The sequence below is a fragment of the Ceratotherium simum genome, chromosome 39 (assembly GCF_057802395.1).
Source record: "Ceratotherium simum simum isolate JZ-2026a chromosome 39, ASM5780239v1, whole genome shotgun sequence".
Taxonomy (NCBI): domain Eukaryota; kingdom Metazoa; phylum Chordata; class Mammalia; order Perissodactyla; family Rhinocerotidae; genus Ceratotherium; species Ceratotherium simum.
In genome coordinates, this window is record NC_141938.1 from 1,475,535 (window position 1) to 1,485,272 (window position 9,738).

General features: G+C 54.1%; 1 protein-coding gene across 2 annotated transcripts; it reads left to right on the forward strand.

Moving 5' to 3' along the window:
* On the forward strand, positions 1-9,180 carry ASF1B (anti-silencing function 1B histone chaperone). Of its 2 annotated transcripts, none has more exons than XM_004442570.3 (4): positions 1-230; positions 5,605-5,720; positions 7,494-7,670; positions 8,024-9,180. In XM_004442570.3, the coding sequence occupies exons 1-4, from the start codon at positions 122-124 to the stop codon at positions 8,210-8,212; spliced, it is 591 nt and encodes a 196-aa protein (XP_004442627.1). In that variant the 5' UTR covers positions 1-121; the 3' UTR covers positions 8,213-9,180. The 2 variants fall into 2 exon arrangements, with proteins under 2 accessions (XP_004442627.1, XP_087281474.1); XM_087425348.1 differs by lacking the exon at positions 1-230 and adding an exon at positions 3,500-4,022.
* The last annotated feature ends 558 nt before the right edge of the window (positions 9,181-9,738 follow it).

Genomic DNA, 9,738 nt, shown 5'->3' on the forward strand with positions numbered 1-9,738 from the left:
GCACTTCAGTCGGCGGAGAGAGGCGGCGAGAGAGCTCTGTTCAGACGCCGCGCCGCCGACCCGCCGGGACCCGGACGCGGGCTCGGCCCCAGCCAGGCCTCAGCCGCGGCCCGGCGAGGCGATGGCCAAGGTGTCGGTGCTGAACGTGGCGGTGCTGGAGAACCCGAGCCCCTTCCACAGCCCCTTCCGGTTCGAGATCAGCTTCGAGTGCAGTGAGGCCCTGGCGGACGGTGAGGCTGGGCCTGTGTGGGGACCCCCTCCCCCGGCCAACCCCCACCTCCCGCGCACCCCTGCGCCAGCCCCAACCTCCCCGGGGGATTCCCCCCAACCCGCCCCCTCCCCGCCGTTACTCCCGTTTCCCCTCGTGCAGACTTCATCCCCCCACCCCCACCCCGTTCCTGTATGGCCGAACCCCCATTCCGGCCACCCAGTCTTCCCCACCCATCGCCTCTCCGCTGTGATGAGACACTCCCACCTCACTTGTCTCCTATGGAGACCCCAATCTCCAGTCCTCTCTTACTTTCCCTATGGAAACCCCAGCCCCCTGTTTTCTCTCTGCAGACCCCAGCCCCCGCCCTCATTTTCCCTGTGGAGACCTCTCCCCCAAGCTCCCTCCCCTTTTCCCCCGTGAGACCCCTCTCTCGCATGTCAAGACCTCACTCATCCCCATCTCCCCATCTGTCTCCCAATAACCCCTCCCCAACCTGCTGATATCTAAACAACCGCGCCCCCACCCTCCTGCTCGTATCCTGCCCCAAAATCACACACCCTGGAACCTGGCTTCCCGCCCCCTTAGCCTGGCCCCACCCCTCCTCTTGAGCCCCAGCTGGGGAGGCATGGCCCGGCTTCCAGCTCCAGTCTTGGAGGGTAGCCTGTCTCCCCAGCTCCTGCTCCTCCCTCCTCTCTGACTGTGGGTTTCCGTGGACTCACTCAGATCTGAGGGGTGCCACAGCCTGCCAAGCACTGGCTGGTTCCTGCTGTTTGCCCGCCAGGTTCCCCTCACTGCCGCTGCAATTCTTACAATGCTTTTGATGGTCTGACCTAGTCTGGGGCGAGGGCTGAGCCATGATGGTGTCTGGCTTCAAACAGTCAGCTGGAAGGCCACAGCCTTTTGTGCGTCTTTTCAAAGGTGGTTTCACAGATGTACTTATTCATCTGCTTGACATAATGCTTGCTTCTCATCTCACGGATGAGAAGACGGGAGCCACAGAGTGAAAGACCTTTCCAGTAAAGGTCTATCAAAATCTGAAAATCTGAGGTCACCCAGGGAGCAAGTACTCCCTTAGACCACTTTTCCAGTTGGTGGTTAAACGAGGAGAGGCAGCAGCTGAGGAGGGGGCGACCAGCGAGGCCAGGGTGTGCTAACTAGCGCTTCTCAATGGCAGGTGGGTGATTTGCCTGCAAAGCTGCCCACTTGGATTAGCTTGGGGTTGATTCAGTTTGAGATGCATTTTGCGCTTGGGCTGGGCCAAGTGGTCAGTCTCTCCCGGGTTTTTCTCCTGTTTAAAGGAGTTTATTTGTGACCAACTATAGAATAAGCCCAGTTAAATCCTTTCTGGAACAAGGCAGGGTGTAAATAAATAAATAAAGTGTAGAATGACGCTGTGGAATAAGGTTTAATTTTAAAGCCAGGAGATGTAAGGAGCTAATAGGTTAAGGGAATGGCAGTTCCCAGATGGCAGGAGATCGGGTTTCAATCAGCCTCTTGTGCTCCTTGCATTTAAAAATGGTTGCATGGTGGGCCGGCCCCGTGGCTTGGTGGTTAAGTGAGCGCGCTCCACTGCTGGCGACCCGGGTTCGGATCCCGGGCTCGCACCGACGCACTGCTTCTCCGGCCATGCTGAGGCCGCGTCCCACATACAGCAACTAGAAGGATGTGCAGCTATGACACACAACTATCTACTGGGGCTTTGGGGGGAAAGAATAAATAAATAAAATCTTAAAAAAAATGGTTGCATGGTTATTATCTAGTACTTTTGTTCCTGGGAAGCCCCTGCCCTGTTCCTTTACCAATCTGTGTATAGAATCACAGCAGGAAAGGCCAAAGTCGGCCTGCTGGTCGTTATTTTTTGAGAGAGAGAGATGGGATGACTTCTCCAAGGTCACACAGGCAGTCTGTTGCAGTATTGATACGAGGGTGTGTCTCTGAGTTCTGGGTCCAGGGTCTTTGATCTTTGCTATAACCTGGGAAAGAAAATGCATCCCCTATATTAGAAGTGCAGCATGAATATAACTGACCGTGGAATTTGTTTCTGCATCAGGACTCTCTCAAGAGTGATGGGGATGCTATTATTTATTTTACTTTTTTTTTTTTTTTGAGGAAGATTGGTCCTGCGCTAACATCTGTTGTCAATCTTCCTCTTTTTCTTTTTTCTCTCCAAAGCCTCAGTACATAGTTGTGTATCCTAGTTGTAGAGTTGTAGCTCTTCTATGTGGGACGCCGCCTCAGCATGGCTTGATGAGCGGTGAGTAGGTCCGCACTCAGGATCTGAACAGGCGAACCCTGAAGCGGAGTGCTCGAACTTAACCGCTATGCCACCTCCAGGCCGGCCCCAGGGGGTGCTATTAGTAATTACAGCCGAACAATAAAGCTTTTGCTCAAAGAAACTCAAGTTGGAAAGCAAACCCTGGCCTGGAAATCTGGACTCTTCGGTCCTACCTGTAGCGCTGTCCATGCCTCTGACCTGCCCACTTGCGTTCTGCCTCTTCCTGGCCACAGAGCAGAGAGAATCCGTTTCCTGTCCCCCAGATGGAGGGGGCCTGGGCCATGGAAGTCTCAGGTCCTGGAGACATCTCAATCAGTCTCCTTATCAGGATGCTAGCAATTGACAATCTGACAAGGCGCCCAGCCCCCCTCAGTCAGCTGACGCAGTTCCCAAGGGCTCCACGCCCCTTCTCCTCTCTTTCTCCTCAACAACTGGAAATGGATGCATCCAGGGCGTGGGTCCACATGTGATACAGTAGGTGAGCTTTTCCCCTGTCTCCTTGGGGAATTCAACAGTTACTGCTTGACTAAGTCACGGAGCCACATGCTCTGACCCACAGCTGACACGCTGTGCTCGGGCCAAGGTTCATCTCTACGATCATGATCAAAGGCAAAGTGACAAACAGAAAAAAGTCTACTAGGTAAGTTTTAAAAAAAAAAAAAGAAAGGCAGGGAACAGCCTCTCCAGCAAGTTCCATTGCAGGAGGTTTCTGCACGCCTTTAGTCAGGTCGTTTGGGCTGTCTTCTCATACACAGTGGAGCAGGTCTGGTGCAGTGGTTGGATTGTAGACTTAGGTAATGTAGTCGGGGGACCCTTGAGACTGCCCAGAAAGTCAGGTACACAACGTGCCATGTGTACAGTCGTGCCTTCTGTTCAACAGGAATGAGTTTGTGCTGCACTGGTGACTGATGCCCCATTTCTAATTCTCAAGAAGGGTTGTGTTAAAGAATGGAGTCAAAGTACGCTTCTGCTTTTTCTTTTTTTTTTTTTTTTTTGTGAGGAAGATCAGCCCTGAGCTAACATCCGTTGCCAATCCTCCTCTTTTTGCTGAGGAAGACTGGCCCTGGGCTAACGTCAGTGCCCACGTTCCTCTACTTTATACGTGACGCCACCACAGCATGGCCTGACATGCGGTGCGTCGGTGCATGCCTGGGATCCAAACCTGCAAACCCCGGGCTGCCGCAGCAAAGCGTGCACATTTAACCGCTGTGCCACCTGGCCAGACCACTGCTTCTGCTTAAAACACTTCAGCAAGTTGAAGATGATTCCAGTTTGGAGGTCCTTATTTCAATGCTTCTTTTTTTTAATAATTTTTTATTTTTTTTTGTCCCCAAAGCCCCAGTAGATAGCTGTATGTCATAGCTGCACATCCTTCCAGTTGCTGTATGTGGGATGCGGCCTCAGCATGGCTGGAGAAGCGGTGTGTCAGTGCACGCCCGGGATCCGAACCCAGGCCGCCAGCAGTGGAGCGCGCGCACTTAACCGCTAAGCAACGGGGCCAGCCAAGGTCCTTATTTCAATCATCTTCTGTCTTCTGTAGGTGACTTTGTCAGCTCCTCGAACTCTCCAGTCAGTGTTTCTCTGTGGTCCTCCGTTAATGCTCGGGTTTCTTCCTGGCCAGTGTCACGGGGGCCATTGCAGCCCCTTTGCCTGGCCGCCTGCACCCACAGTCTTAGGTTTTGCCAGCAGTGTTGGACGTCGAGTGCCCATGTGTGCACCGGGCCTGCACTGTTTCAGTCTCCTTTTTGTCTCACCCAGCACATTAGTTAAATGCACACGTATGTGACCCCACTGGTGATGGGGAGGAAGGCCAAAAGGAAAAATACCAAAATATAGAGTCGTGTTAGAAAGGGGAGAGCAGAGCTAGCTTGTTTCTTCTTCATCCAGAAATGTGTTATGTCCAGTTGTGTCACTGCTTGTAACAAATCTAAATGGATGAACTCACTCCTCCCTGCAAATGAGAGACCCGTTTGACGGAGCCCCGGTAAGCCTGGTGGTGCCTGCGCCCCGCAGACGTGCAGGATTCCCGAGTAGAAGGCCCGGGTGAAGCCGCAAAGGGACAGGAAGCCAGTGTATCGAGGAAGAACTGGGGCTCAGGTGACAGACCTCCACAGTCAGGGCCCGGCACTGGTGTGCTTTCAGAGTTGGATGCTCTTGCAGGACACTGCACCAAGGAACAGGGCAGCTTCCAAGAGACTTTGCTTCCTGTGAAAATCGCAGCTTGTGAAACTTCCCCCAGCTGCTGGAGCTGTAGGTTGTGTAATTTCAAGGAACCTAAAATAAGTTTCAGGTCTGCCAAGCTTCCCTGTACTAGCATGACCTTTCCCCTGATACACTTGGACCTCCTGCAAGAGGCAGCGGTCACTGGAAATTTCCTGTGGTCGACGGGCAGGGTCTCCATAAGCACTTTTCTTTTCCTCTCACGAGAGCATACTGAGGATGGAGCCCCCTACTGGCAGGGAAGCTGGGGTTCAGAGGATCGCCCTATGATGCTGCTTTCATTGACGAGTCGCCGTTGCCCCAGTGTCCATGAATAGGCATTACTTGGTGCCGGATCTGGAAAACCTGGGGACTGGCTGCCTCCCCCAGTGGCCTTGTCTTTCTCCTCCTGCCGGCTGGCTCTCCTGCTGGAGTGGAATCTGCTGCCGTGGCCCAGTTGTTGAGGGATCTCCTCAGTTCGGTGGCACTGGTCCCTGTGTGTGAAAGAGGATGCTGCTTCCTATCCCAGCACCCAGTGGGCAGGGCCCTGAGATGGCCCGAGGCCCCGCTGTTCCCTCCTCAGCACGCCTTGGTCACGTGGGTCTTAATTCAGCCTCTGCCATATGGTTCACCCTCGGGATCTGAGAGGCCTGAGTTTCCCCAGAGGTGCAGAGTCAAGGTCACCTGGCAAAGCTAGGCCCACAGGAGAAATTTTCCCGCTGGAAGTAAGAGCTTCACATCCGCCCCAGTGTTCAGGACTCCGGTGCCTGGCACTGAGTGCCTGGTGGATGTCAGGTGTTCTTGAGACTAAGAATCTTGCGACGTATGAAGGATCTGTCCAAAACCAACACAAGAAGACCCTTTCCCTGCTTTCTTGCTGTCAAGCTATTTCAATTCCTAACCCGCCGTGTCCTTGCAGACCTGGAGTGGAAGATCATTTATGTCGGCTCAGCTGAGAGTGAGGAGTTTGATCAAATCCTAGACTCAGTGCTGGTCGGCCCTGTCCCAGCAGGAAGACACATGTTCGTCTTTCAGGTAAGAAAGATGAGGCCTTAGGCATTGACACCTAGAAACGTCCTCTTCCACCCAAAAGCACACAGCGTGGTTCAGTGGTCAGAAGTTCAGGTTCAAATCCTGGTTCTGCTCTCAAGAACCGGCTGACGTCTCAGAGGTACTCCAGGCGCCTCCCTGTCCCCCACCTCTGTGTCATAGCTGTTACCATGAGGCACTGATTTACAGCTAGTTCTCATTATTCACGGCAGTTACGTTCTATACAGTCGCTGCAAACACCATATTAGTGAATTCGTGCATGCTGAACCATCGCCCCTAGAGGAAACCCAGGGTTAGGTTCCTGCAAGTCACATTTTTGTCAGCCAGTCAATACATAACCTTATTTTAGGTCTGTTTCCATTAAAGACACCTTATTTAGTAGTAGTATTGATTCATTAACATTGAACTCAGAGCCAACAGCATATAAGTCATGCCTGAACGAAGCTTATCTAACACACGTACTTTCTCCATAGGGCACATCACAGCCTTCTTGTGCTTAGGGACACTAGACAGCACTCAGCAGTATGCTTGGGGGCATTTTAAACAGCAAAATCACCAACAAAAAGCACAAAAATGCAAGAAACACACTGACTAGACCATGAAAAGGACACGGTTCAGTTGCAGCCTGAGCGCTGAGACAAGAGGGCAGGGCGTCTCCTTGTTGGGCCTCAGCTGGGAGCGTGCACATCAAGCCCCTCAGATCCCTACCCCGCCCCCGGCCCGTGCATGTCCTCGAGTGACTGTGAGAGCACCCCGAGTATTGATTTTGGGGTTGCAAATAAATTTTAGTAAGTAATATGGAATATTACTTATAATACGGAATATATTATGGAATAATATGTAATGTTACCACCAATATGGAATCCCTGAATAATGAGGATCTGCCATAGCTGCTAAAAGACGCTCTCATCCAGCATCGCAGGGGCTGTCAGAAATGCAGACTTAGCGTGCACTAAAGTTTGAGAGCCTCCGCTCAAATCCACCCCCTCACTGTATCTCTGCTGCTCCCAGCCCAATCTAAGCAACCTTGTCCTCACAGCTGACTCTTCACCCCCTGTATCCCATCCACCAGCCAGCCCGTCTACTCCACTCCCCCACCAGGGCAGCTCCCCGGGCATGGGGTCCACGGGGTCACACAGGGCCCATGCGTGGGGTCATGTTCTGCTGTCGCTGGCAGAAGTGGACTACTTTTTGAACACAGGGCCCATGTTTTCATTTTGTATGGGTCTCATTTTGCACCAGTTCCATAGCCGGTCCTGTCCGTGACGACACCCTGGAATCTGGCCACCTCTGTCTCCTCTGCTGCCCGGTCCAGGCCACAGTCCCCCCTTGCTCCCATCTCAGCTCCGCAGGCCGCCGCGGTCTGAGTGATGCAGCACTCACCTCTTGCTGAATGTTCTTGCTTTTTCTCTCCCAGCCCTTAACTGGCCCACCAGGCCCTGGGTGGCCTGGTGCCACCTGCCCACCTGTTCAGCCTCATCGTATACCACCCTCCCCACTACACTCACTACACTCCTCACTACACCTTGCTCACTACACTCCTCCCCAGCCCCATTTACTTCTGTGTGGCACCCATCACGTTCAGCATTTCACAGGCATTTACACAATTGATTCTGTCTTCCCCACTCGATGGAAAACTCCCAAAGGCAGAGACCATGCTTTGGGCTCAGTGGACATGTGTTGCTTGAGAAGCATTGTATTGCTGAGGAGGTGTGACTGTGGCGATGGATGCTAAGACCCAGGATGTGTTTCCCCTAGGCCGACGCCCCCAACCCATCCCTCATCCCTGAGACCGACGCCGTGGGGGTGACTGTGGTCCTCATCACCTGCACCTACCACGGCCAGGAGTTCATCCGCGTGGGCTACTACGTCAACAACGAGTACCCCAACCCCGAGCTGCGGGAGAACCCGCCCCCGAAGCCGGACTTTTCTCAGGTGGGACTGGCTCTGCACCGCACCACCTTTGCACTGCGGGGGGTTGAGTCAGTGAAACTTGGAGCCAAGGTCACTTCTTAAGGCTTTCAAGTAGTGCTCAGATCTTGCAGCGCCAGGCTAGAACGGGAGAGAGAAAGGTCTTGGTTTCTCAGAAGCACGCCTTGCAGAATCAAGATTAGATAGGTGGCCCTAGACTGTGGGGTGGGCATCCCCGGGAGTGGCACACACAGCTGTGGTGGTGGTGGGATAAGCCAGCTCTGCTTGTCCTGGGGGGGCGGGGCAGGGGTGCCCTGGCTCCGCAGGAGTGATGAGAGGGCATGCTGACCAGGGTTGACGTTCCTTTTTCCGCCCAGCTCCAGCGGAACATCTTGGCCTCAAACCCCCGGGTGACCCGCTTCCACATCAACTGGGACAACACGGACAGGCTGGAGGACCCCACCCTGGGCTGCGGCCTCCCCCTCAGCTGCACTCCTGTCAAGGGCTTGGGTCTCCCTGGCTGCATCCCCGGCCTCCTCCCCGAGAACTCCATGGACTGCATCTAACTGGGGATCTAGGCCAGTCTCCTGGCACATCTGGAAGGGGCAGCGGGGCCTCCCAGAGAGTCCCCTGGGGGCCATGTGGAGGACTTGGGGGCCGTCAGCTACATCCAGGCCGGTTAAACCTGGCCCCGAGGAAGGAACAGGCCTCACGTCTCCCAGCCCTGGCCCAGAAGGATCATCTCACCTCTCCTGCCCAGGCCTGCAGAAGCAGGTGCTTCAGTTCTTAGTTCTTTCTGACTGTCCCTTCCCTCTTCCACAGGCACTGTCAGTTCCACCTGCGGGTCATTGTGCCCCCATGCGCCCGGGAGTACCATTGACCCAGAGCTCTTCCCACAGGCCTCCCTGGCCTGCTTTGAGGCTTCCTGGGTCAATGCCTGGCAAGGCTCTGGCCCTGTTGGGCCAAAGGCTCTGTCATTCCTCTCCCTTCCCAAACATCCGAGCAGAATACACCCAGCTTTCTGGAGTCACGGGCAAGGAATCGTGGTTTGAAGGTAGACTCGGACACAGTTTCTGTCCCCCTGGAACAATTTTTAGGTCTTGTCAATCCAACAGCCCCTGGAAAACTCTGTTCGCACAAGTGTGATCAGCAAGATGCTGAGGAATGATGGCTGATTTTCTCAGTGACAGCTACCTTCCTGTTACCTCCTAACTGGATCTGGCTTTCCCTGGAGGCTGCCACTGTGGGGAGATGGCATGTTGGAGGGGCCTACTCTGCTGGTCTGTCTCAGTGTCGGCATCAGGGCCCCTTTGGGGGCCTTGCTCTGCCCTCTGCTAAGACCTCACAGGCCACAGAGTGACTGCGGGCAGGGGAAGCACCAGGGCCCCCGAAGTCCCCCACCCCCACCAGGCTCCCTGCCGCGCCCCACCCCCTTGCTGCTATGTGGATGTTGTTGTGGTTGCAGTTTGTACATTAAAGGGTTTTTGTATTAAATATGTTTGGTTGGTCTAAAAATAAAAAGCACTTGATCTAGGCTGATTGTTTCTGCTTCTGTCTTGGGTGGGCTGAGACAGCTTTGTCTACCTCTCCTCCTGACGTGGGGGGCCTCCTGCCCCAGCCAGTGAGTTGACTGCCCCATCCCCATGCTCAGCTTCTTACTCAAGTCTTACTTGGTTGGATAGTTGTATTCCAGACTGAGGTTCCGGGCAGGGTTTTTCTTTGTCAAAACCTAAGCAACCCAGCTGTTCTGTAGATAGAGCATAACCCATGACTTTTCAGACTTTGACCTTGACCCCCAGGAGGGAATTAACATCTGTGCTCCAAGGACAGACAGCAACACTCTTATTACATTTTACTTCACCTTTGTAACCCCACAGCCCAAGGGGGAGTGGTTTGGCTGGTGACCCATTTCCCCATAATTTACAGAGGAGCCCCACTCTTCCCTCCCTGAGACTGGCGAGCCTAGGAAGGTGGGTTCGGACAGCTGCTGGGAAGGGTTCCGGTTGTAAGTCTATAGGCAGAGCAGGGAATCAGCTTGCAGAGCCGAGCCCCGATAGCCCCTCCGAGTCAGGGAGAACTGGCTCATCCCGTC